Source organism: Phaethon aethereus, assembly GCF_964289735.1.
Source record: "Phaethon aethereus genome assembly, chromosome: 32".
In the NCBI taxonomy this organism is placed as follows: domain Eukaryota; kingdom Metazoa; phylum Chordata; class Aves; order Phaethontiformes; family Phaethontidae; genus Phaethon; species Phaethon aethereus.
The window spans coordinates 244298-270361 of NC_138608.1; the positions used below are offsets into that span (position 1 = coordinate 244298).

At 62.7% G+C, this 26064-nt stretch overlaps 2 protein-coding genes across 2 annotated transcripts; both read left to right on the forward strand.

Moving 5' to 3' along the window:
• Positions 1 to 421: 421 nt before the first annotated feature.
• On the forward strand, positions 422 to 6994 carry MCOLN1 (mucolipin TRP cation channel 1; the record flags this gene model as incomplete). Its single annotated transcript, XM_082012147.1, has 14 exons — positions 422 to 454; positions 637 to 843; positions 2445 to 2612; positions 2709 to 2868; positions 3047 to 3134; positions 3897 to 3993; positions 4116 to 4215; positions 4345 to 4451; positions 4673 to 4822; positions 5274 to 5375; positions 5629 to 5751; positions 6041 to 6247; positions 6369 to 6499; positions 6958 to 6994. 14 exons carry the CDS (start codon positions 422 to 424, stop codon positions 6992 to 6994), a joined length of 1710 nt encoding a protein of 569 aa, XP_081868273.1.
• Positions 6995 to 9732: 2738 nt separating this feature from the next.
• Positions 9733 to 25084, forward strand: PNPLA6 (patatin like domain 6, lysophospholipase; the record flags this gene model as incomplete). The annotated part of the gene is made up of 36 exons (XM_082012198.1): positions 9733 to 9771; positions 9879 to 9941; positions 10533 to 10620; positions 10704 to 10786; positions 10867 to 10964; positions 11041 to 11181; positions 11979 to 12138; positions 12230 to 12310; positions 12817 to 12945; positions 13026 to 13106; positions 13179 to 13287; positions 13389 to 13478; positions 13671 to 13777; positions 13870 to 14061; positions 14505 to 14582; positions 14823 to 15028; positions 15157 to 15288; positions 15375 to 15498; positions 15579 to 15692; positions 16006 to 16081; positions 16192 to 16332; positions 16579 to 16642; positions 16715 to 16883; positions 16945 to 17127; positions 17201 to 17319; positions 17409 to 17565; positions 18007 to 18123; positions 18237 to 18306; positions 19187 to 19303; positions 19566 to 19682; positions 21478 to 21626; positions 21699 to 21851; positions 22675 to 22791; positions 23511 to 23607; positions 23693 to 23802; positions 24170 to 25084. 36 exons carry the CDS (start codon positions 9733 to 9735, stop codon positions 24233 to 24235), a joined length of 4137 nt encoding a protein of 1378 aa, XP_081868324.1. The 3' UTR covers positions 24236 to 25084.
• Between the last annotated feature and the right edge of the window lie 980 nt (positions 25085 to 26064).

Consider the following 26064-nt stretch of genomic DNA (forward strand, 5'->3'; position numbering starts at 1 on the left):
CACGTCCCTCCATGCCACATGTCACCACCCATAGTCGCGTCCCTCTGTGCCACATCTCACCACCCATGGTCATGTCCCTCCATGCCACTTGTCACCACCCATGGTCATGTCCCTCCGTGCCACATGTCATCATCCATGGACACGTCCCTCCATGCCACATGTCACCACCCATGGTCATGTTCCCTCCATGCCACATGTCACCGTCCTGGTACGGACACATCCCTCCGTGCCACTTGTCACCACCCATGGTCACGACCCTCCGTGCCACATGTCACCGTCCTGGCACAGGCAGGGGAGGGGTGGAGCAAAGGCGGTGGGTGGGCGTGGCTACGGCCAAGAGGCAGGTAGGCGTGACCACGGTCAGTGGGCGTGGCCACAGCTTTTTGGGCGGTGGGCGGGCGTGGCTACGTCAATCTGGGCTATGGGTGGGCGTGGCTACGGTGAAAAGCGTCAGGTAGGTGGAGCCACGGCAGTACCTTCCGGTCACGTGAGGCGGGCGGCTGAAGCCGCGGCGCGGCGGCGCCATGGCGGCCCCGTCCGGTGAGCGGCAACCGGGGACTGGGCTGAACGGGGCGGGGGGGGGACGGACACCGGGGCGGGGAGGGCGGCGGAGGCCCCCGGTGCCCGCCGGTTAAGGGCAGTTTCCCCTCAGAAACCGAGCGGCTGCTGGGCCGCGGGCCTGGGTACGGCACGACGGAAGCTCCGGCGGTGGCGGAGGAAGAGGAGCTGAGACGCCGCCTCAAGTACTTCTTCATGAGCCCCTGTGATAAGTACCGGGCCCGGGGGCGGCGACCCGTGAAGTTGGGGCTGCAGCTGGCCAAGATCCTCCTTGTCACCGTGCAGGTCCGGAGACAGCGGGGAGCGGGGCGAGACTCGGGGGAGGGCTGGTCTTGGGGCATGGGTGGTCCTGGGGAACGGGGACAGCGGGGAGGGGTGGCCCTGGGGCATGGGGACACTGGGGAGGGGTGGTGGCGGCGGCCCTGGGGTATAGGTGGCTTTGGGACATGGGGACACCGGGGAGGAGTGGCCCTGGGACATGGGGACACTGTGGTGAGGTGATGGCCCTGGAGTAGAGGTGGCCTTGGGACATGGGGACACTGTGGAAGGATGGCCCTGGGGCGTGGGTGGCCCTGGGACATGGGGACGCTGGCGATGGGGGCAGTCGGCATGGCGACACTGGGTGGGGGATTCCCTGGGACATGGGGACAGCGGGGAGGGGGACACCAGGGTGGCATTGAGGGGCAGGGGAACACTGGGGCCTGGGACATTAGGAGGTGACAATGACACAGGCATTCGGGGGAGGGGGAGGCTCTGAGCACAGGAGGTGACCTCTGAGGTGGGCACTGGGCATGGGCACATAAGAGGAGACAGCCTTGGCGAGGCCTGGGGACATCGTGGGGAGCGCCAGGGGTTTGGGAGAGGGGGGCTGTGAGTATGTGGGGACACTTGGTGGGGGTGCTTGGGGACAGTGGGGGACTCTGGAGAGGTCCCCTGGGAGAGGTTTACCCTGCTGGCACGTCCTTGGGGTCTGGGTGCCGCACACTGGGGTGTCGCAGGCAGTGGGTGATGCCAGGGTGCCTCCAAAAAAAGGGGGCAGAAAGGATGCCCCCCCCCAGGGTGGCACCGGCTCCCTGACGGGCACCAGGCTCCAGCCTGGGGGCGGAAAATCCCCTGGGAGCTGCCGGGCTGCGGTCACAAGATGCAGAGGAAACAGCCAACGTGTGACATCCCCCTCCCAGCGAGGGAAATCGGGGTGCCAGAGCCTTGACCCCCCGCTTTTTCTGCCTGTTCAGCACAGCCTGGCTGCCTGCACCCTGCCTGGCAGGCAGCAGCTCCCCGCCCAGCGCCGCCCTGTTGTCCCGGGTGCTTTTCCTCCCTGAGGCTTTGAGCGGTGTCACCCGGAGCCACCCGTGCCCTCGCCCTGCCAACGAGCAGCACTAACAAGTGGTGTCTTGTGTTAATAAATACAAGTTAATTAGTGGCCCTGCTCAGGCAGGGAAAAATGCTGATGAAGAGGAGGAAGATCAGGGTCTGCTCTGCCATCGTGTTCCCAGCGTGTTTGGTGACAGTGAGGGGGATGCACATGCATGTCCCCAAGGGATTGTCCTTCTCCCTGTCTGCGGTGGGACATGTGCATGTCCACAAGGAGATTGTCCTCCCCCGTGTGTGGTGGGACACGCGATTGTCCCCAAGGAGATCATCTTCCATCTGCGGTGGGAGAGCTTTGCCGCAGGAAGAGGTTTTGGGGCAACCAAGTGGAGATGGGGACAACCTTGGGGACGTGCTAGCTAGTCCTTGTCTTCTTAGGGCCACCTAAGCATAGGGTGATAGTGTCTTGCCTCCTGTGACCAGTTTTGGGGTGGAATGGCAACATTTTGGGCCGTGTTACCCATTTATGGAGCTGGCAGGACAGGGATTTAATTGTGGTCTCCTTTGTCCCTCAGCTCATCCTCTTCGGGCTCAGCAACCAGATGGTGGTGACGTTCAAGGAGGAGAACACCATCGCCTTCAAGCACCTCTTCCTGAAGGACTACGTAGATGGCGCGGACGACTCCTACGCCGTCTACACGCAACGCGACCTCTATGACCACATGTTTTACGCCGTGGAGAAGGTGAGATCCACAGGCAGAGGGGGATACGGAGGTGGCTTGGGCGCATGGAGGTGGCTCAGGGCCGTATCCAGCTGCTGAGGGCATCTCCTTCTCTAGTACTTGGCCATTCCCAATGAGACCATCGGTCGCTACGCCTACGTGCGGGGGGAGAGCAGAGGGAACCAGTCAGCTCTCATGCTGTGCCAGCAGTACTACCGCAAAGGGCGCATTGATCCGGCCAACGACACCTTCAACATCGACCCCAAGATTGTCACAGGTGGGTTTTGGGGGACCGTGGGGCTGAGTTCACCTCTCCCGTGGCTGCCGTGGGTCCCAGAGGGGTGTTTGTGCCCATCACAGGAGGTTTTTTTTGCTCCTTGTCCTGGGCTTGAGAGGGTCCAAGGGGTCTGCATGGGGCCTCGGGCTTCCCTGAAGGCGCTTCTCCCTCCCTGCAGACTGCCTGGGAGTGGACCCCGAGGACCCACAGCCTCTTCCCCCAGAGCTGGACCGCAGCTACAAGAACTTCACCCTCAAATTTCACAAGTAATTGCCAACCTCTTACCCGCAATCTGGGCTGTCCCAGCGTTTGGGTGCTGGGGACATCCCGTTGGCACGGGGTATGGGTGAGGGTGGAGCAGGGACCCCAAATGAGGGGACTTCCTCATGCCAGTAGCTGCTGCCAGGATGGAGAAGCCCCCACTGGTTTTAAAAACCACTCGTGGGATAGAAATAAATTCACCCTGTGCCGAGGGAGATGTGAAACCAGTGAGGTTGCACAACAAAGCAGCTGCTTTCCGGCCCCGTCTCCATCGGCGTCGGCCGTAGAGCTGGCCCTGAGGCGCCGCAACTGTCCTGCAACATCTGCATTGGGAGTTGTTTTCCCTTCCCCAAAACTCTGTATTGGTTTTTGGTGGTGTTTTTATGGCCAGTGGCCAAGCCCTGCATTTGCGGGCATGTTATCAGCATGGGCAGGCCCCATCTTTTTGCCGGTGCTGGGCAGAAGGATGCCGGCAATGCTGGCGCCAAGAGATGCGTGTAGCTTGCAGAACTGTTTCTTTCAGAAGGTCCAACCTCCCCCTCAAAGCAAAATTCACTGACACTGGCGCAGGTTGGCAGCAGTTTGCTCCTCGAAAGCTGTACACCCCTCCTGCGGCTGTACACCCTCCCAAGGAAGGTGTTTATCTCCTCTTTGTCAGTTGTTTGACTCTCGGTGCTGGGTTTTGGGGTTTTGGGGGGCAGGCTACGTGGGCTGAGATACCCTGGACAAGCCCGAGGAGGAGGATTAACAAATGTCCCCTCCCACAGACTCATCAACGTCACCATCCAGTTCAAGCTGAAAGCCATCAACATCCAAACGATCATCAACAATGAGATCCCCGACTGCTACACCTTCACCATCACCGTGAGTGCGTTGGCGTTGACAGCGTCCCTCGTGGGCACGTAGGGACAGGGTACACGCAGCATCCCGGCAGTGAGGAGCTGCCGGAGGGTTTCATGGGCGGTAACCGTCCCCCTTCTCCCCAGATCACGTTCGACAACAAGGCGCACAGCGGCCGGGTGAAAATCCACCTTGACAACCGAGCGGACATCAAGGAGTGCAAAGATCCCAGCGTCTTCGGCCGAGGTAGGAGCCGCGAGGGCATGACAAAGGTGACGTCTGTCACCAGTGGGTGCCAAAGGTCTGCGTGGGGGGCTCAGGGTGCTCCAGGGTGGCTGTCCCCCTCATTAAGAACAGCCACCGTGCTTCTTGCAGGTGATAACTCCTTCAGGCTGTTCTTTGACGTTGTTGTCATCCTCGTCTGCTCGCTCTCCTTCATCCTCTGCGCTCGTTCCATCATCCGGGGCCTGATGCTGCAGCACGTGAGTGGTGGGATGGGGGGAAGCAGCGCTAACCGGAGCTACCCTCCATGGCATAACCAGTGCGGACGGACAGAGCTGCCACCGGGATGCTGTTTGGCACTGCCGGGTTTCGGAGGAAGCCCTTTCCCTGCGGGGATGCTCAGTCGAAGGTGTGGGTGCTGTGAGATGGGCAAAACTTTCCGGGCAGTGGGTAAAAGACCCCATTTTTCCTCCCCACGCAGGAGTTCAGCCGGTTCTTCCGGCGCCATTACAACCAGAGCGTGTGCCTGTCAGACCGCATGGAATTCCTCAACGGCTGGTACATCCTCCTGGTGATCAGTGATGTCCTCACCGTGCTGGGAACCATCATGAAGATCGGCATCGAGTCCAAGGTACGGAGGGAGTGAAGCGGAGGCTTTGCAGAACCTGGGTGCGCTGGGGCTGCTGGCATGGGTGTCCCTCTGCTCTGGGGAGGGGACGTTTCCGTGTGGCAGGGGTAAGCCTTCCTGCTTGGCCATGAAACAGCCTCTCCTGGGTGCTGGCAGCGCGTTGTCTGCCCCGGTGAAGCTGTTCTGGATGTGATCAGAGCCGTGACGGTGGTTAGGGAACAGATACCGCTCCTGAGGGGTTCATAGAGGGGTCCTGGCACAGGTGGGACCCCAGAGCCCCCCTTTCCCTTTGGGACAGGGAGGTGGCAACAAAGGGACAGGCAGGGTCCTGTCTGGCTGCTGTGTCGTGGCTTGTGGCCAGTGCAGAAGGCTGTTAGGGCTTTGGGGACGGCGTTGGGGACTTCGGGGACAGCGTTGGCTGTGCCTCAGGCCTGTGACACCTCTGTCCCTGCAGAACTTCGCCGGCTACGATGTCTGCAGCATCCTCCTGGGCACCTCCACGCTGCTGGTCTGGGTCGGGGTCATTCGCTACCTGACCTTCTTCCAGAAGTACAATGTGAGTGACACCGGGGAGGTGACCCGGGAGCTGAGGGGACAACGTCCAGGGCTGGCAATGGCTGTGCCAGCCTGGCCCTGGGCACCTGGGCGGGCTCGGGCTCATCCTACGGCTGCTGTGTGTCCCCAGGGTCCCTGTCCTCCTCTGCTTGGGGACCTTGGGGTCTCACGGGGTCCTTTAACCGCTGTTGGGTCCCCTCTTGCCACCCTAAGCAGAAGACTGGGATTAATCCCGACTGGTTTTCCTCCACCAGATCCTCATCGTCACGCTACGGGTGGCCCTCCCCAACGTCATCCGCTTCTGCTGCTGCGTGGCAGTCATCTATCTGGGCTACTGCTTCTGCGGGTGGATCGTGTTGGGCCCATACCACGTCAAGGTGCCATTCGGGGTCGGTGGTTGGGGTGAGCTTCACCCACTTCCAGGCGATCCCCTGCCTGGGTTTGGGAGGAGACTGGTACGGGTACGGTCCCCGTTTTGGCAGCATGGGTCAGATGCGGCGCAGCGCTTTGCCACAGCCTCTCTCCTCGCGGTGTTGGTGGCATTGGGACATCACGTAGGGTGTCGGGGAGCGGTCAGTCCCTGTTTGGGAGCTTCCAGCCCGGCAGTGAAAGGGGTGACACGGTGGCCTGGGCCAACTACCAGCCCTTTGTCACCTCCCATCCCAGTTCCGATCCCTTTCCATGGTGTCCGAGTGCCTCTTCTCCCTCATCAACGGGGACGACATGTTCGTTACCTTCGCTGAGATGCAACAGAACAGCTACTTGGTGTGGCTCTTCAGCCAGATCTACCTGTACACCTTCATCAGCCTCTTCATCTACATGGTCCTCAGCCTCTTCATCGCCCTCATCACTGGCTCTTACGAGACCATCAAGGTGAGGCCAGATCCTGGCGTTTAAGCAAAGCTTCATGGCTTTTTTTTTTGTGGGGGGTGGGGGGAGAATCCTGTTCCCCCTCGCCGGAGGGATTCAGCTTCCCCATCCCCTTTCCCTGCAGCACCAGTGCGAGGGCGAAGTGCCCGTCTCGCAGCTTCACGCCTACATCGCCCAGTGCAAGGACAGCCCCAAATCGGGCAAGTACCGTCGCGACAGCGCCTCGTCCTGCTCCGTCTTCTGCTGCTGCGAGCGGTGAGCGGGCAGTGCTGGTGTTGGGGGGCACTGGGGAGCTTCTGGCTGGTAGATCGGGGCTGGGTGCTCTCTCTGGCCCCCCCGACGTGTATCCTGCTCCCTCCTGCGTGCTGGGAGAGGAGGATTTATGGCTATATTTGCTGCTGGCTCCTTGTACGTGGCTGATCCCACGCGGATAGTGATTTCCACCCCCTTTCCGTGCTGGTGAATCTCTTGCCAGCACCCGAAAACGGCTCTGTGCCCATGGGGACACGTCCGCGTGGGTATAACCGAGGTATGTGGGCTCCTTGCATCCCCCGCCTCGCTTGCCTCATGGCTCCCCGCTTCCCACCCAGCTTGTTTCTGGGATGTGGGTGGTCTCCCTTTAGCTGCAACTGGGTCTTGTTTTCAAAATCAAAGTAATCTTCCCCAAATTCATCACCTTTCCCCCCATTACCGCCAGCGCTGTCTCCCTGCAGGGCTCCTCTGCAGGACAACGCGCTGCTGGTGAATTGAGGGAGGACCCCTCGGCGCAGACCCTCGGGCACACGGGGCAGCGGTGCCCCGTGCTCCCCCCCAGCCCTGAGCGCTTTTAACTTATTTTATCATCTGCTTTTACTGGCTCGGGGCCCCAAAGGAGCGGGGAGAGATGGCGCCCGCATCCCCTGCACCTGGGGGACGCAAGACGGACACTTGTGGCCCCGTTATTTTTCTTGACGGACCTTGGCCTTGATGCTCCCAATCCTGAACTGGAACCAGGCAGCCCCTCGGGGGCTCAACATGGAGCCCTGCCACCCCTTGGACATGTTTTTGGGGGCAGCCTGGAGCCCTGTGACCCTTCGGACTTCTTTTGGGGGCTCAGCCTGGAGCCCTGCGGCCCCTTGGCTGTGTCAAGGACATGTCCCCTGGTCCCTCGGCCGTGTCGGGGACTCAGCCCCGGCCTCATCCCCAAGCCCAGCTGCCCTGTGGCAGCATCAGAGACTTGTCCCCAAGCCCTGCAGCCATTTTGGGGAGAGTTTCTAGACACAAAGGGCCGTGGCAGCTCCCTTTGACCCCCCCAGGCACCTCTCTTCCCCCTCCAGCCAGGAGCAGGGCAGTGGGGTAAGAGCAAAACCAGCCCCTCGCACCCGTCCCCGGGGGCTGCGGTTTGGGCAGAGGCCCGCCGTCACACCCCGAAGCTGTTTACGCGTCGCGGGACGGGTCAAGGGCATGTTTTGTAACCGGAGGAGCAGCTGCTCCCGGCTGGAGCGGCGCCAGCGGCCGCTCGCACCAGGCACCGCTGCCGCCGCCTGCGTTTCCAGCACAGAAAAAGACGAAGTTTAACCCCAAACTGGGGGCCAGGCAGCGGTGAGGGTGGTTGGCCCTGCTCTGAAATGCCTCCTTCATTCATGGACTGAGTTGTGGCTGGTCTCAGCTTGAAGGGTGTTGCTTTTGCTTTTCCTCTGTGTTTTGGGGGTGGGGGGGAAGTTGTGCCTCCTGGTGGGTGCCCCCATGGTGGGATAATAAAGTGCCCTGGGAAAACAGTGGGTCTGTGCTGCTGCGGGCCTCCGTGCACCGGCGGGGGGAGTGGGTGCCGGTACCCTGGGTGCCCGTGGGGGGACAGGGCCGGCAGTGGGGCTATGGGTGCTGTCCCCCTGGGGTGCTCATGGGGACAGACCTGAAGGTGGCCCCCCCCGCCCGGCCCAGTCCCCGTCCAGCCCCACCCAGCCCGGCCGCCCTCCCCTGCCACTCCCAAGATGGCGGCAGAGCGCGCACCAGACGCCCCCACACTCGCGCTGTCGTGTTGTGATGACATCACCCCAGCGCCACACTCAATATGGCATCCGCCGGCGGCAGCGTTTGCGAGCCGTCTCGTCTGACCTTCCCAATATGGCGCCGCTCCCGCGACGCACTCCCGTCCGCCCCCGTGTGACGTCTGTACGAGAGGCGGGGCGACTTTAAAGAGACCATGACCCTGCGGGGGCCGCCGCCACCGCCGAGGCCGGAGCGGGGCGCGGGGCGGCGACCGGCGGTTGGTGAGTGCGGGGGAGGGTCCCAAGGGGGTGCGAGGGCAGCACCGGCTTTGGGGGGGGCCGGGGGGGCCGGGGCCGGCTTTGGCCGGGGAGCAGAACCGGTCTGGGGGGCAGTTTGGGGGGTAAAACCCCCCGGGGAGGGGCAGCAATAGCCCTGGGGAGGGGGCGATAATGCCTGGGGGGGCCTTGGCGGGGAGTATTAGCCCGTTGGGGGGGCAATATTAGCCTGGGGAGGAGGCAATAACGCCTTGGGGGGGCTTGGGGGGCCGAATCAGCCCCTCAATAACCGAAGAGGGGGCAATATTAGTCTGGAGAGGGGGCAATACCAGCTGGGGGGGACGTAATTATAGCCGGGGGGGGGCAGAAGCAGCTGGGGGGGCAATATTGGCTGGGGGGTACTACTAGCGGGGGGGGGCACAATTGGGGGGGTAATATTGCCCTGGGGAGGGGGCAGAACCAGCTGGGGGCGTAAGGGGGGGGGGGGGGGCTGATGGGGGCAATGGGGGGGCTGTTTTCACCCACGGGGGGGGTGTCACCAGACCCTGGCACCGCCCTCGCCGCAACCAGGGTGCTGGGTGCTGGCACGGTGCCGCGGCGCTTGGCTGCGCGTCCGTGCGCCCCCCCGGCATGGGGTGGCCGCGATGGCAGCCCGGGGGGGTGGGGGGTGACATGTGCCAGCCTCGGTGACGTCCCCGCTCCGGTGCCCGCCGATGCCACCATCACCTCCCCGGGGTGTCCTTGGGAAGGACGGCGATGACATGGGGACGCACACACGATACACCGGGGCCGGGCCCGGTGGTGGCACCGTCACCGCTCGGGGACCCTCGTCGCATGGCGGGGTGACATCAGTTGACGGGTGATGGCAGCCGGTGGCCTCTGCGCCGTGACCAGGGCTGTCGCAACAGGAAGGTTCCTGCTACCGCTTCCTCTCCCCGTCGGGGAGGGGGCACTAAAGTCCCCAAGGGGGGGGACACGACACCGAAGTCCCCTCCCGGCCACTTGATGCCACCGAGCACCTTGGGGACACCCCGGGGACACCCCGGGGACACCTCGCACCCCATCATGCAGCAAATCGGGGCCAAACCCAACCGCCGGCAGAGTTTTACCCCCTGTGGGGGATGTCACCTGCTTGTCACCGCTCCCTCGGTGGCCTTCACGGGTCCCCGTGTCATAAATCTCTCTTTTTTTACCATTTTCCCACTTTTTCGCAGGTTTTTGCATGGGCAGAGCCCCGCCGCGGCCATGGGGCAGAGCGAGTCGGAGCCGCAGGAGGAGGCGGAGGTAGGAAATGTCACCGCAACGGGTCGGGGGTGACAGTCACCCCTGTGTGTGTCCCCACCCTGGGGGGCTGTCACTGGGGGGGCTCAGCTGTCCCCTTGTCCCCGCAGGATGCGTCCCTGACGGCCGTGCTGCCCAAGCTCTTCGCCAAGGAGCAGCTCCCCACCGGCGCGGTGAGCACCCCCAGGGGACGTGAACTTGTCCCCACGTCCCCAGGGGTCATTGTCGCTGTCCCCAGGGGTCAACGTCCCCATTCCCAGAGCTGTTCAGCACACCCTGAGGGGACACAGACATGTCCTCATGTCCCCAAGGGACAGCGTCCTGGTCCCCGATGCTGTTGAGCGTCCCTGAGGGAACATGAACTTGACCCTGTGCCCCTGGGGACAACGTCCTGGTCCCCGATGCTGTTGAGCACCTCAAGGGGACTTGAACTTGTCCCCGCACCCTGGTGGTCACGAACTTGTCCCCGTGCCCCCAGGTGACAGCATTCCAGTCTCCAGTGCTGTTGAGCACCCTGAGGGGACATGGACTTGTTCCCATCCCCTGAGGGACATGAACTTGTCCCCATGTCCCTGGGGATGGTGTCCTGGTCCCCGATGCTGCTGAGCATCCCCAGGGGACACAAACTTGTCCCCACGTCGAGCTGTCGAGCCCCTCCCGTTCCTCCATGTCACCAAGGTGGCAGTGCCATCGGTCACTCCCTATGCTCGTCCCCGTCCCCCAGGACATGGGGACAAGTGGGGACCCCCTGTCTCCCTCCACAGGTGCTGTGGGTGATGCTCGGCCTCAGCCTCTTCACCCTCATCGTCGCCGCTGCCATCGTGGTCCTGGTCCGCCGCCTGCGCCTTAAGAGTGAGTGACACCGCCGTGGTGGCCTTGGGGACAGGGGGTGACCGGGCTGCACCCCGTTAACCCGTCCCCTTCGCGCTCCCCAGAAATACCCGCGCAGGGGACACCGAAATACCGCTTCCGAAAACGGGACAAGATGCTTTTCTACGGCCGCAAGATCATGCGCAAGGTGACAACCGGGGTGGCGGTTGGGGTGACTTCGTGGCGTCACCATTGGGTGACACCCCGCTTTGGTATCCCCGATCTCAGGTCTCTCAATCCACCTCCTCCCTGGTGGACACCACCATTTCCAGCGCTTCGCGACCCCGGATGAAGAAGAAGCTGAAGATGCTCAACATCGCCAAAAAGTGAGGTGCCACCAGCGCGGGGAGAAGGGCGTGGGGGATGGTGGCCGTGCCCTGATGTCACCTTGTTGTCCCCAAGGTTCCTGCGCATCCAGAAAGAGCTGCCTACGCTGCAGCTGAAGGAGCCTCCGCCCTCGGTGCTGGAAGCCGACTTGACTGAATTCGACGTGGCCAATTCCCATCTTCCCTCCGAAGTCCTCTACATGCTCAAAAATGTCCGGTGAGGCTCAGGATCAGGCCCTTGGCGGTGGGGGGGGGCATCAGGATCCATCCCCAGGGGTCAGGACCGGGCCCCAGGGAGCTCAAGATCCCTCCCCAGGGGTCAGGATCCAGCCCCACAGGGTCAGGATCGGGCCCCACGGAAGTCAGGGTCCATCCCTGGAGGTCAGGATCAGGGCCCAGGTGTCAGGGTCCAGACCCAGGGGGTCAGGATCAGGCCCCAGGGGGGGTCAGGAATGTGTCCCCCGAAGTCAGGATCAGGCCCCACAGGGGTCAGGATCAGGCCCCACAGGGGTCAGGATCAGGCCCCAGGGGGTCAGGATCCAGCCTCAGTGGTTCAGGATGTGTCCCCTGAGGTCAGGATCAGGCCCAGGGGGGTCAGGATCCAGCTCCAGGGTCAGGATCAGGCCCCAGGGGGGTCAGGGTGTGTCCCCAGGCATCAGGATCCAGCCCCAGAGTCAGGATCAGGCCCCAGAGGGGTCAGGATCCAGCTCCGGGGTCAGGATGAGTCCCCCGAGCTCAGGGTCAGGCTCCGGGAAGGGGTCAGGATCAGGCCCCAGGGGGGGTCAGGATCCAGCTCCAGGGTCAGGATGTGTCCCCCGAGCTCAGGATCAGGCCCCGGGGGGGGTCAGGATCCGACCGGGGAAGGACGTTCCGCGGGGCGGCTGGACCGCGCCGCTGAAGGACACTCTTCCCTCCGCGTCGCCGCAGCCCCCGCTCGCTGGGGTGGCTCCAGAGGACGCGGGCGGGTCCCGGTGGGCTCTGTGTCACCCGCTGTCCCCGTCCTTGTCCCCGTAGGGTGCTGGGCCACTTCGAGAAGCCGTTGTTCCTCGAGCTTTGCAAGCACATGGTTTTTCAGCAGTGCCAACAAGGCGACTACGTTTTCCGACCCGGGCAGCCCGACACCAGCATCTACGTGCTGCAGGATGGCAAGCTGGAACTCTTCCTCACCGAAGCGGTACGGGGGCGGCGAGGGGGACGGGGACGTGGCGGGGGGACGGGGGGACGCTGTGGGGGATGGAAAGAGCGAGGGGGTTTGTGCTTCGCAGGACGGGAAGGAGACGGTGATGAAGGAGGTGTTCCCCGGGGACAGCGTGCACAGCCTGCTCAGCATCCTTGATGTCATCACGGTACCGATGCCGTGGCTGTCCCCAGCGCCCCCCCCGGCACCCCCTGTGGTTGTCCCCAAGCCCCCTAAGCCTGGTTGTGGCTGTCCCCAAACTGTGCCAGGATGGTTGTGGCTGTCCCCAAGGCACCTAAACGTGATCACGGCCATCCCCAAGTCCCCTAAAGCTTGATCGTGGCTGTCCCCAACCCCCCCCCCAGCCTGATTGTCCATGTCCCCAAACCTTCCCAGCCCAACTATGGCTGTCCCCAAGCCCAACCGTGGCTGTCCCCAAGCCCTTCCAGCCTAACCATGTCTGTCCCCAAGCCCCACCATCCTTCCTGAAACCTCCATCCAGCCCAACTGTGGCCATCCCCAAGCCCAACTGTGGCTGTCCCCAAGCCCAACTGGCCAAAAGTCCAGTGCCACCAGCGGGCTTCACCAGCCCCCAGCTGCCACCATCCCCCACCCATGGCCAGGATGGACCTCCCCGTCCCGGCAAGGCCACTGATACCACAGTGTGTCACCTAGGGCCACCAGCGACCGTACCGGACGGTGTGCGCCCGGGCGGCAGAGGACTCCACCGTCCTACGGCTGCCAGTTGAAGCCTTCTCAGCTGTCTTTGAGAAGTACCCCGAGAGCTTGGTGCGGGTGGTGCAGGTGAGCGCGGGTCAGGGGAGCCGTGCGGGAGGTCCCTTGGGGTGGCAGGGGACCACTGATGGCTTCTTGTCCCCCCTTAGATCATCATGGTGCGCCTACAGCGCGTCACCTTCTTGGCTTTGCACAACTACCTTGGGTTGACGAACGAGCTCTTCAGCCACGTGAGTTCATGCCCAAAACGGGGGGGCTTGGCCAAATCCAGCCCCCAGCCCCACTGAGGTTCCCCTTTGCAGGACATGCAACCGCTACGGCTCTTCCCCCAGCCCGGCCACGCAGCCCGCACCAGCCCCATCCGCCACGGCAAGCGGGGGCTCGGCGGTGCCGACGAGGGCAGGGAGCCGGGTAAGAGCCGGGGAAGGGGTGCAGGGACCGCCCCCCGCCATGCCACCACCGCTGCGGTGGGGGGCTCAGCTGCCCGTGCTCAGGGTGGTCTCATCCTGCAGCTGACCCACTGAAAGCCGGAGGCCTGGAGACCCCCGCGCCACCGCCGCCGCCGTTGAGCCGCTGCATCTCCATGCCGGTGGATATCTCCGGTGGGTCGGAGGCTGGAGGACGGAGTGGGGGTCCTGGGGTCGTGCATCCCCCCCTGCCAGTGTCTTGCATTCCCCTCCCCAGAGCATCTCCCCACCCATGCTCGTGCAGCCCCCCATGTGCTCGTGCAGCGCCCCCAGCATCCCCATCTCGGACGCTGGTGACCCCCCGGTCCCCTCCCTCACCCGTCGCAGGCATCCAGAAGGGTCCCCGCTCTGACTTCGACATGGCCTACGAGCGTGGCCGCATCTCGGTGTCGCTGCAGGAGGACAGCACCGGCGCCTTGGCCGCCTTCTCCCGGGTAATGCCGGATCCGGCAACACCACGTCCACCCGCATCCTCCCTGCTGGGGTGGCAGCAGACGGGTGCCGGAGCTGTCCTGTCTCCCCACAGTCCGTCTCGCATGAGCCCAAGGAGCGCAAGTCTGTGACGGTGGAGGAGCAACCGTCTGGTGTCTACCACTACAACTACTGCGAGGACGATTCGGCAACTGGGGACTGTCCCTTCGGACCCTACCAGGGCCGCCAGACCAGCGCCATCTTTGAGGCTGCCAAGCGGGAGCTGGTCAAGCTCATGAAGGTGGAGGTAAGGGCAGAAACGGTGCCAGCATGGGGGAACTGTGGCTTTGTGGTGGGTTCCCGTCGTTTTGTGGTGGTCCCCTGTGGCTTTGTGGTGGTCCTTGTCACATCATGGTGGTCCCTTGTCACTTCCTGTTGGTCCCCTGTTGCTTCGTAGTCATTCCTGTTGCTTCGTGGTGGGTCCCCGTGACTTTGTGGTGGTTCCTGTCGCCATCATGCGATGGCCCCCCATCTCATTGTGGTGGTCTCCATCACTTCATGGTGGTCCCCTGTCTGTCTCCTTGTAGTGGTCCCCTGTCACTTTGTGGTAGGTTCCCGTCTCCTCGTGGTGGTCCCCGTTGCTTCATGGTGTTCCCTGTGGGCTCCTGGTGGTCCTCTGTCTCCCCATGGTCATTCCCATCTCCTCATGATGGTCCCCATCACCGCATGTGATGCCGTTCTTCCCTCTAGGACCCTTCTCTTCTCAACAACCGCGTTTTGCTCCACCACGCCAAAGCTGGAACGGTCATTGCCCGTCAAGGGGACCAGGTGGGTGTGGGTTTTGGGGAGCTGGTGTGGCATCTTGCTCCTCCCAGCCTATATTTCCATGGGATGCTACTCTTCCTACTTCTGACTTATGAGTGGGGAGGGCCAAGAATGATCCCCATCTGGAGAGTGCTGAACACCCTGTGAAGAGCACCAGAAGAAACCCCAAGCGGTGCTGGCAGGAGCCCTCATGCCTGGGAGTCCCAGGTGGACCCCAACGGTGATAGGGTGCCATTTTGGCAGGACGTGAGCCTCCACTTCGTGCTGTGGGGCTGCCTGCATGTGTACCAGCGGATGATCGACAAGGCGGAGGATGTCTGCCTCTTCTTGACGCAGCCCGGCGAGATGGTGGGACAGCTGGCTGTGCTCACGGGCGAGCCCCTCATCTTCACCATCAAGGCCAACCGCGACTGCACCTTCCTCAAGATCTCCAAGTCAGACTTCTATGAGTGAGTCCCGGTGCCAGTGGAGGAGGTTTGGGGCAAAGGGTTGGTGCCAAAGGGGATTCCTGGAGTGAGCGCTATGGTGGCATCTCTTGGGGCCACCACTGTGTCCCCCAACTGCTGTTGACCCACAGAATCATGCGGGAGCAGCCCAGCGTAGTGCTGAGTGTCGCCCACACCGTGGCTGCCCGTATGTCACCCTTCGTGCGCCAGATGGATTTTGCCATCGACTGGATGGCGGTGGAGGCTGGCCGGGCGCTCTACAGGTGGGTACCAATGGGTGGATGCCCACCTCAGCTTGGTGAGGACCAGCTTGGCAGGGGGATGACTTCCCACTGGTGGTGTCCCCCAGGCAGGGTGACAAGTCAGACTGCACCTACATCGCGCTCAACGGGCGCCTCCGCTCCGTCATCCAGAAGGGCAGTGGCAAGAAAGAGCTCATCGGGGAGTACGGTCGTGGAGACCTCATTGGCGTGGTGAGACCCGTATCGGGGCCAGGGGGTGGACACCCTGTATGTCTGGCTGATACATCATGGCTACATGTTGTCTTCTCCAGGTGGAAGCCCTCACCCGGCAGCCCCGTGCCACCACAGTGCACGCGGTCCGGGACACGGAGCTGGCCAAGCTGCCCGAGGGCACCTTGAACAACATCAAGCGCAGATACCCCCAGGTACCCCCAGATCCCCATCCTGGGGTCTGCACCCTCATCTCGTGACAGGAGTATGTCCCCATGTCCTCCTCAGCTGGTGGCTGTGACCCTCATTAAAACCAGCTTAAATTAAGGAATTAAAGATGTGACTAGAGCTGTTGGGGGAGAAGGGCTGATGTGCTAAAGGGTTGTCCCTCTCTGAAGTCCCCAAGGATGGGTGTGGTGGTGGTGGCACCCAAAAAGATGTGTGGGACACCAGTCTGGGGTGTTAATGAGTCTCCCGCTTGGGAAGCCCTGCCAGGTCTGATGGCAATCCCCGTCCTCGCCCCTGCAGGTTGTCACCCGCCTCATCCACCTCCTGAGCCAGAAGATCTTGGGAAACCTTCAGCAGCTCCGTGGGCCCTTTGCAAGTAGGTCCCAAAGGGACTGGGGACACCGGGGTGCCCTCGCCAGGGCTGGTGGCCTTCATCAAAGCAGCGCATGGGAGGTGTCCACCATCTCATTGTCTCTGTCCGTCCAGGCTCTGGCTTGGGCATGGCCTCCAGCTCGGAGCCCACCAACCCCACCAGCAACCTGTCGACGGTGGCAGTGCTTCCGGTGTGCGACGACGTGCCCACAGCTGCCTTCACGCTGGAACTCAAGCACGCGCTCAATGCCATTGGTGAGTGCTGGTGCAGCGGTGACCATGGCACGGTGGTGGCCATGGTGTGGAGGTGACCATGGTCCTGTGGCATGCCTCGTGTAGTGATGATTGCAGCCCCATGGCGCAGTGGTGGCCATGGTCTTGTGGCGTGGTGGGCACCATGGCATGGTGACCATCACAGCCCCATGACATGACAGTGAGCACAGCACGGTGGTGACCACAGCCCCATGGCATGGTGGTGACCATCTCCCCACATCTCCCAAGGTCCCACGCTGCTCCTCACCAGTGACATCATCCGTGCCCGTCTCGGGTCTTCAGCGCTGGACAGGTAACTCCCATTGGGAGGAACATCACCAGTGACCTATCACCGTGCCACCAGCTAACCCCTCCATCTTGGCAGCATCCAGGAGTACCGCCTGTCAGGCTGGCTGGCGCAGCAGGAGGACATCCACCGCATCGTCTTGTACCAAACCGACTGTACCCTGACGCCGTGGACTGTGCGCTGCATCCGTCAAGCCGACTGCATCCTCATCGTAGGGTTGGGCGACCAAGAGCCGGCACTGGGAGAGGTGAGGTGGGAACAGGCGGTGGTGGGACAACACCGTGCCGGGTGGCTGATGGTTTCTACAGCTGGAGCAGATGCTGGAGAACACGGCAGTACGTGCGCTGAAGCAGTTGGTCCTCCTACACCGCGAGGATGGTCCCAGCCCTTCCCGCACCGTTGAGTGGCTCAACATGCGCAGCTGGTGCTCGGGCCACCTCCACATCAAGTGTCCCCGACGCGTCTTCTCTCGCCGTAGCCCCACCAAACTGGTACGTGTCCCTCCCTGGGTGACCTTGGTGGTCCACCGCGGTCATCGTCACCCATCGTCCATCCCATCCGCAGCGGGAGATGTACGAGAAGGTGTTTGAGAAGAGCGCCGACCGGCACAGCGACTTCTCCCGGTTGGCGCGTGTCCTCACCGGCAACACCATCGCCCTCGTCTTGGGGGGTGGCGGAGCCAGGTGGGTGCCGTGCCATGGCAGGATGGGACCCAGTGGGATGGGGGCCCCAATGTCATCCATCCTCCTCTTTATTTTCTCAATCCATCCAGGGGTTGCTCCCACATCGGGGTGATCAAAGCGATGGAGGAGTCGGGGATCCCCATCGACATGGTGGGTGGCACCTCCATCGGCTCCTTCATCGGGGCGCTCTACGCCGAGGAGCGCAGCGCTGTCCGCACCAAGCAGCGGGCGCGCGAGTGGGCCAAGGTGGGTGCTGTGGCACGTCCCCCACCCCAGCGAAGGCAAACCCTGACCGTCTCCGTCCCCGTTTTGGGAGGACGGTGGCACGGTGCCTGCCCTGCCCATGGCCAGCCTTGCCCGAGGTGTTTCTAAAGCATCTCCTTCCCCTTTTTCTTATTCCTCCTCTTCTTCCTCCATCTTGTCTCGTCCTCTTCCTCCTTCTCTCATCCTCTGTCTTCCTCTTCCTCTTTCACCTTCTTCTCCTTTTCTTCTGCTGCTTCTTTCTCCTCCTCTTTTTCTTTCCTTTTCTTTCTCCTCCTTCTTATTCCTCCTCCTCCATCCTTCTCTTCCTTCTTCTTCCTCCTCCTTCCTCTTTCATTCTTATTCTTCCTCCTCCTCCTCTTTCTCTCCTTATTAATCTTCCTCCTCCTTCTTTTCTTCTTCTTCATCCTCCTCCTCCTCCTCCAGTGCATGAATTCGGTGTTTGAGACTGTCCTGGACCTCACCTACCCCATCACCTCCATGTTTTCGGGCTCAGCCTTCAACGCCAGCATCAACAAGGTTTTCCAGGACAAGCAGATCGAGGTGCACGACGTGGACCACCCACCAGCCTACACCCACCCGTGGTGGGGGGGTCAGACCAGCTCCCCACCCACCAACATCCCCACGGCGTCACCCACCCCATCTTGTCCCCGCAGGACCTGTGGCTGCCCTACTTCAATGTCACAACCGACATCACGGCCTCGGCCATGCGGGTGCACACGGACGGTAAGAGCTCCCCGGGGAGCCGGGGAAGCTCTCCGGTGCCACCACGTCCCTCCGTGTGGGGACCCTCCTCACCGGCACCCCAAAACGGTGCCGCTGCCCCACAGCGGAAGGTTTGCCACATGCCAGGGCGAGGATGCGTCCTGGCACAGCAAGGAAAGAGCTCGGAGGGTTCATGGTGAGCCAGGGCCGTGGTGGCTTCTCAGAGCCACCTGGTGCTGGTGGCCCCACCAGGCTCAGGTCCCCATGGGGGTCTGGCTGTACTCCACGTCCTCAGTCGCGTTGGGGGCAGAATCGGGGTGTGGAGCCACATCTCGCCACCCTGAGCGTGCATGTCCCCTCTAACATCTGCTCACCACTAACCCCAGTAACCCACACTCACGGCATGTGGAGCACGGGGATGCGGTGGCAGTGCTGGGGATGACATGGTGGTGGGGATGACGCCGTGGTGGCGGTGGAGACAACGTGGTGGCGGTGGAGACGTGGTGGTGGGGATGATACGGTGGTGGGGATGATGTGATGGTGGTGGTGACATCATGGTGCTGGGAATATTGCGGTGGTGGGGACATTGCGGTGGCTGCCCCTCCTCCTTGCCTGCTGTCGGAGCTCACCTGGGACATTGAGCCGTCCACGGGGCGCACGTGGTGGCTCGTAAGCAGCCTGGCTCTCGCTCTGCCTGTTCCTCTGGCTTCTAACGCCAACTAATCCCTGCTCACCGCCCCTAACCCTCTGGCGAGCGTCTCGCCCATCCCGGTGGCTTGGTCTTGGGGCTCCAAACAATCCCACCGGCGCGGTGCCAGCATCCTTGGTCACCTACCGCCAGGTGCTCGGCCGTGTCCCGTCCCCCCCCCGTGACCGTGACCATGTCCTCTCCCTTCGGCAGGCAGCCTTTGGCGCTACGTCCGAGCCAGTGCGTCTTATACCCCCTACCTGCCGCCGCTCTGCGACCCCAAGGACAGCCACTGGCTCGTGGACGGCTGCTATGTTAACAATGTCCCAGGTCAGCACCTCGCTCGCCGGGGCCACCGGCCCCCCCCCAAAAACACTCCCACCCCCCAAAACCACATCCCATCCCAGGTTGAACCACCTGGGCTTTGCAAATGGCCGGTCAGGGCGCGCGATGGGTTCCTCTGCCACCCGTAGGTGCCCAGAGGGCACCCATGGGGTGCAGACGTCCCTGGGCGCAGGCAGGGGCGAGGGGCAGCCCCCCAGGGCGGGTCTTGGGCGGGCCGTGCTCATTGCGTTTATTCCCGCCGGCGCAGGCTCGCTCTGGCGGTACGTGCGAGCCAGCATGACCCTTTCTGGGTACCTACCGCCACTCTGCGACCCCAAGGACGGCAACTTACTGATGGACGGTGGTTACATCAACAACCTGCCAGGCAAGTAGCAGCTCAACGCTGTCACCACCACCGCCCAACCAGGGTGGCAGCCAATGTGGCGCCAGGTCTGGCCCCGGGGGCGGTGGCAGGCGGTTGGGTGGGGTCTGCATGGCCACCACGAGTTGGGTTCTCAACGGCCGGAGATGTTGAGGTTGGATTTGGGACATCTTGCTTGGTTTTGCATCTTCTTGGTGTCTTCGTTGTTGGTCATCATCTCAGGGCATCTTCATCCTCTTTCACATACAAAAAGTTGGTCATCCACCTGGCATCATCTCTTGGTGTCCTCAGCACCAGGTGGCTTCCTACGGCATCCCTTCATCTTGCATCGTCTCTTGGTGTCTTCAGTGTTGGGCATCCTCTCAGGCCATCTTCATCCTCCTTCACATGCCAAAAAGTCACACAGTCTTGCATCGTCTCCTGGTGTTCTGAGCACCAGGTGGCTTCCCAGATCATCCTTCTTCATGTGCAAAAAATGTCCCTCCATCTTGCGTCATCTTTGGGTGTCCTTAGCACCCTCACAGAGCATCTCCATGCTCCTTAGGTGCCAACCACCTTCCTCCATCCTGCATCAGCCTCTCCTGGTGTCCTTGGCTTTGGGTGTTCTCTCAGGGCATCTCTGTGCTTCTGCAGGTACAGGCCATCTCCCTCCATCCTGCACCATTTTTTGATGTTCCCAGCACTGGGTATCCTCCTGGGATGTCTTCATGCTTCATCATGTGCAAGCCACCGTTGTCCATCTTGCATCATCCTCCCTTGATGTTCTCAGTTCCAGGTGCCCTCCTCGGGCCTCTTTCACCTACAAGACGCCTCCATCTGTCGTGTACTCTTGGTGTCTTTGATACCAGGTCCCCTCCATGCTCTTTCACGAGTAAGCCACCTCCCTCTGTCTCATCCCATCTCCTGGTGGCCCTGGCACTGGTGCCCTGCTGGTGCCCTCAGCACCAGGTCACCTCCTGGGGCATCTCCATCCCTGTTCATGTGCAAGCCACCTCCTGTCATCTCAAACTATCTCGTGGTGTCTTTGACACCAGGTGCCCTCCATGCTCCTTCACATGCACGGCACCTCCCTCCATCTCAAACCATCTCTTGGTGTCCTTCACGCCAGGTAACCTCCCAGAACATCTCCATGCTCCTTCACGTGCAAGCCTCCTCCCTCCATTCTGTGTTACCTCCTGGTGCCCTTGACACCAGGTGCCCTCCCAGGACATCCCCATCCTCCTTCATTTCCAAGCCACCTTCCTCCACCGTGCATCATCATCTCTCGGTGTCAGCACCAGGAAACCTCCTGGATCATCTCCATCCTCCTTCACGTACAAACCACCTTCCTCCATGTTGCATCATTATCTCTTGATGTCCTCAACACTAGGTGCCCTCCTGGAGCATCTCCATCCTGCTCCATGGTGCAATCTGTCTCCATCCACCTTACATCGTCCTCTGGTGTCCTCACCACCGGGTGTCCTCCTGGGGCATCTCCACGCTCCTTCGCATCCTGCCACAGACGCTGCAACTTGCCTGTGCCCTCCCGTTGCCCCAGCACATGCACCAGGTTGCATCACTGCTCTGCTTCCCACCGGCATATCCTGCCGCTGGGCTCCTGCCCCCAACTCTGGCACTCGTGGGGCACTGCTCGTCCCATCACGAGCCCCAGCATGGCTTTGCCATCCAGCCCAGGCTTGGGGACAATCTCTCAACCCCATTTCCCCGCTCCACTTTGTGCCACCACTTCTCACAGTGGGCTTGGACCGGGGGAAACCATGACGCTGCCAACCCAGCTTCTTCCTTTCCCACCCCACAGCCGACATCGCCCGCAACATGGGTGCCAAGACGGTGATCGCCATCGACGTGGGCAGCCAGGATGAGACGGACCTGTGCAACTATGGGGACAGCCTGTCTGGATGGTGGCTTCTCTGGAAACGTCTCAACCCCTGGGCTGAAAAAGTCAAGGTGAGGATTGGTGGGACAAGGGAATGCTGGTGAGATGGTGCGAGCAGGGTGCCGAGCACCTCATCCTTGCAGGTGCCCGACATGGCGGAGATCCAGTCCCGCCTGGCCTATGTGTCATGCGTGCGGCAGCTGGAGGTAGTGAAGTCCAGCTCGTACTGCGAGTACATCCGCCCCCCCATTGACCGCTTCAAGACCATGGATTTCGGCAAGTTCGACGAGATCTACGTGAGTTGGGGGATGAGGAGGCCGGTGGGGTGGCCTGGACCATCTTTTGGAGTGCTTCAGGCCATCAGGGAGGTGCCCCAAGCCATGGGTGAGGTTCTGCAGACATCAGTTTGGGTGTCCTGGCCATTGATTGGGGTGCTCTGGCCATTAACAGGGTGCCCTAGGCACTAATGGGGTGCCCCAGATGTGCCTTTGCCATCGGTTGGGTGTTGAGGCTATTAACAGGGTCTCCTGGCCATCAGGTAGGGTCAACCAGCAATTGATTGGGTGCCACAACCACCATTCGGGGATGCTCTGGTCCATCAGTCGGGGTGTCCTGGGCATTGGTGGGGTGCCCTGGCCATCAGCTGAGCCCTCAAGCCATCATTCAGGTGCCCCAGCCATTAACGGAGTGACTGGACCATCATCGAGGGGTGCCCAAGCCATTGTTTGGGGTGCTTGGGCCATCAATTGCCAAGTCCTGGGCATTCTTTGGGATGCCTGGGCCATAATTCTGGGTACCCAGGTCATCTGGGGCTCCCTGACCATCATTTGGGCTGCCTGGGCCATTGGTTGGGGTGCCCAAGCCATTGATTGGGTGATCCAGCTATCAGTGGGGTACCTTTGGCCATCATTTGGGGTGTCCTGACTAGATTGAGCATCCCAGTCATCGTTGGTGGTACCCTGGCCATCGGTTGGGTGCCCCAGCCACCAATGGGGTGTTCTGGGCCATCAGTTGGGATACGCTGCCCACCAGTTGGGTGCCTGGGCTGTCATTTGGGGTGCCCAGGCCATTGTTTGGGGTGCCCAGGCCACCAATGGGCTGCAGCCGCTCTCCCTGCAGGACGTGGGGTACCAGCATGGCAAGGTGGTCTTCGACGGCTGGAGCCGGGGTGACATCATTGAGAAGATGGTGAAGGACCGGCACTCGGCTGACTTCTACGAGAGCAAACGCATGGACGTGAGCAGGGGGTGGCACTGGGGCCCGTGGGTGGTGGTGGCTGCCTGGGGACCTGCCCTGGGGCACCCTGGGATGGGCCACCCTGGCCCTGGCACCCTGATTTTAAGGATTTTTTTTTTTTTTTCCCCCTGGCTCTGGAGCCATCTTCACGGAGCAGCACGCTGCCTTGTCCCTTGTCCCCTGTCTCCCTTGTGTCCTTCTAGCCCTCCTGGTACAGCTCGTCCCTCCTGGTGTTCTCCTGTCCCTCACTGGCATCTTCCTGTCCCTCCCCACCCTGCTTCATCTTCCTGTCCCCTTGGTCCATCCTCCTGACCCTGCCACCCTGGTCCATCTCCTGTCCCTCCCCAGCATCCCTCTGTCCCCTCCTCAGTCCATCCTCGTGTGCCTTGGTCCATCTCCTGTCCCCCCCAGCATCCTTGTGCCCCCCTTGGTCCATGTCCTGTCCGCTCCACCCTGGTCCTGTCCCTCACTGGCATCCTTCTGTCTCCTTCTTGGCCCGTCTCCTGTCCCCCTCCCCATCATCCTTTGTCCCCCTGGTCCATCTCCCATCCCCTCGGTCCCTCTTCTGTCACCCCGGGCTCCTTTTGTCCCTCTCGTCGTGTCCCCTGCTGCCCTTCTACCCCCTTACCCATCTGACATCCCTCCTCCTGCTCCCCCCATCCTTACCCCTCTCGCACATGGCGGGGGGCTGCTCGGGGCCCCCCCTTTTCCTCCCGTAGGTGCTCACGTGTCCCAGCGCCGGCTTCACCGACCTGGCAGAGATCGTGTCCCGCATCGAGCCCGCCAAGCCCTACTTGTCCGACGGATACGCGGACGGTGAGCTGGGAGGGGGTCCACGGTACGGGGCCAAATCCGGATACAGGGCCTGACCCTGCACCCCTTCTTGCCCCCCCACCCCCAGAGGAGTCCGACTACCTCACTGAGTACGAGGATGAGGGGCCGGAGCCAGCGCGGGGCGAGGAGGACGCGTTTGCCCCCGCCGAGTGGGCCGGTGCCGGTGCCTTGGAGGCTGTGAGTGCCCCCAGCTGTGGAGACCCTCCTAAATGGGGTGCCCCTGGGCTTGGGGGCTCCCAATGGTGCCCTGACCCCGGGCGTGGGGGTGTGTGGTCATGGACATCCTCCAAAATGGGGTGCTCCTGAGTTTGGGGGCTCCCAAGGGTGCCCTGACCCGGTGCGTGGGGTGCCCCTGTGGCAGATCCTGCTCCTGGCCATGGAGACCCTCCTAAATGGGCTCGGGGACAGCCTGGGGCCCATGGGTGCTGTGCCGTGCCCCCCCCCATGTCCCCCAGCTCCCCACAGCCTCAGGGACAGCCTGGGGCCCATGGGTGCTGCGCCGTGTCCCCGTCCCAGTGTCCCCACGTGTCCTGTCTCCCCCCAGGAGGACGAGAAGACCCTGCGGCACCGCCCGAGCCCAGCCCGGGACCCCTCCGCACCCCACACCTGACCCCAAACGCTACCGAAGGAGCCCGAGAGCCGGCACTACCTCCGCACCCCGGGGGTGCCCCCCCCGCCAATCCCCCCCTTTCTGTGGCCGTTTCCCCGGCCGGGGCTCAGCCCCACGGCACTTTCCCACTCACCCTGGCTTGTCCCCATCGCCACCCCAAGCTGGGGTGACACGGGGGGCTCCAGGGACCCCCGTTTTCCCCCCTTCCTGCACTGTTGCACTGGCCCAAATCCCCCCTCCATGGCCCGGCCGTGCCCCGCTGGGGAGGAGGGGAAGTGACTGCTGTATATTTTCTTTTTTTTTTTTAATTATTATTATTATTTAAAACAAACCCAGCTGTATATTTCCTTTTTTAATCATTATTAATATTATTTGAAATTAACCCAGCGGTGCTCGTTCTGTGGGGATAAAGGCTTTAAGGCTGGGGGCTGGCACAGGGCACAATGTGTCCGGCTCCGGGGTGATACCGCTGGACACCCCCCCGGCACGGCGCGGTGATCGTTGGCACCCCGTAACGCTCTATGAACACCCTGCTGTGTGCCCCGCAGCAGCACCCACAGGTGCTAGTCGGGTGCGTGGACTCGCTGGTGCAGGAGGAGGTTGGAGCTGCGGCTGTAGCGGCGGCCACAGTGGGCGCAGGGGAAGGGGCGCTCGCCGGCGTGTGCCCGCCGGTGCCGCAGCAGCGCCGAGCGATGCCGGAAACTGTGGTGACACTGGGGACAACGGTGAGGCCGCTCGCCCGTGTGCCGCCGGCCGTGCTCTACCAGGCTGGCTCGCTGGGCGAAGCGCTGCCCGCACTGCCCGCAGGCAAAGGGCCGCTGCCCGCCATGGGTGCCCGCGTGTGCCCGGAGGTGTGCCAGCTGGGTGAAGTGTCGCCCGCACTGCCCACAGGCGTGGGGCCGGATGCCAGCGTGGCCCCGGCGATGCCGCAGGAGGTTGGCACGGTCAGCAAAAGCCCGTGGACATTCGGGGCAGGCGTGGGGCCGTTGGCCGGCGTGGGCGCTGCGGCGGTGCTGGGCCAGGTAGGCGCTTTGGGTGTAGGCACGGGGACAGTCAGGGCAGCGGTGCGGGCGCTCGCCGGTGTGCACCAGCTGGTGCCGCAGCAGCGTTGCGCTGAGGGCGAAGGCTTTGCCGCACTCACCACAGGGGAAGGGACGCTCGCCTGTGTGTGCCAAGCGGTGCCGGGCCAGGTGAGCCCGCTGGCGGAAGCGGCGCCCGCAGTCACCGCAGGCGTGGGGCCGTTCGCCGGTGTGAGTCTGAGCGTGCCGGGCCAGCGTGGAGCGAAGGGCGAAGGCTTTGCCGCACTGCAGGCAGGGGTGCGGGCGCCCCGTGCCGTGGGCGCCCTGGCAGTGTTGGGCAAGGTGGGCGCTCTGCCGAAAGCGCTGCCCGCACTCGGCGCAGGCAAAGGGACGCTCGCCCGTGTGTGCCCGCTGGTGGACCAGCAGCCCTGCGCTGCCGGCAAAGGCTTTGCCGCACTCAGTGCAGGCAAAAGGGCGCTCACCCGTGTGCCCTCGTCGGTGCGTTGCCAGCGCGGCCCGGTCACAGAAGCCGCGGCCGCACTCGGTGCAGGAGAAGGGGCGCTCGGCTCCGTGCAGCGCTTGGTGCCGCGTCAGCGTGGCGCTCGCTCCAAACCGCTTCCCGCACGCCCCGCACCGAAAGGGACGGGCAACCACTGCCGTCGCCTTGCTGGTGGCCTCACCGTCATGCCGACTAGGCTTGGTGGCATCCTCCTCGTGCTGGTGCTGTGGGGCCGATTCAGCGCTGCTGGCATCTGCCGTGTCCTGGCAACATGTCCCCAAACTGGCGCTGCTGGTGGCTGCGCCGTCCTG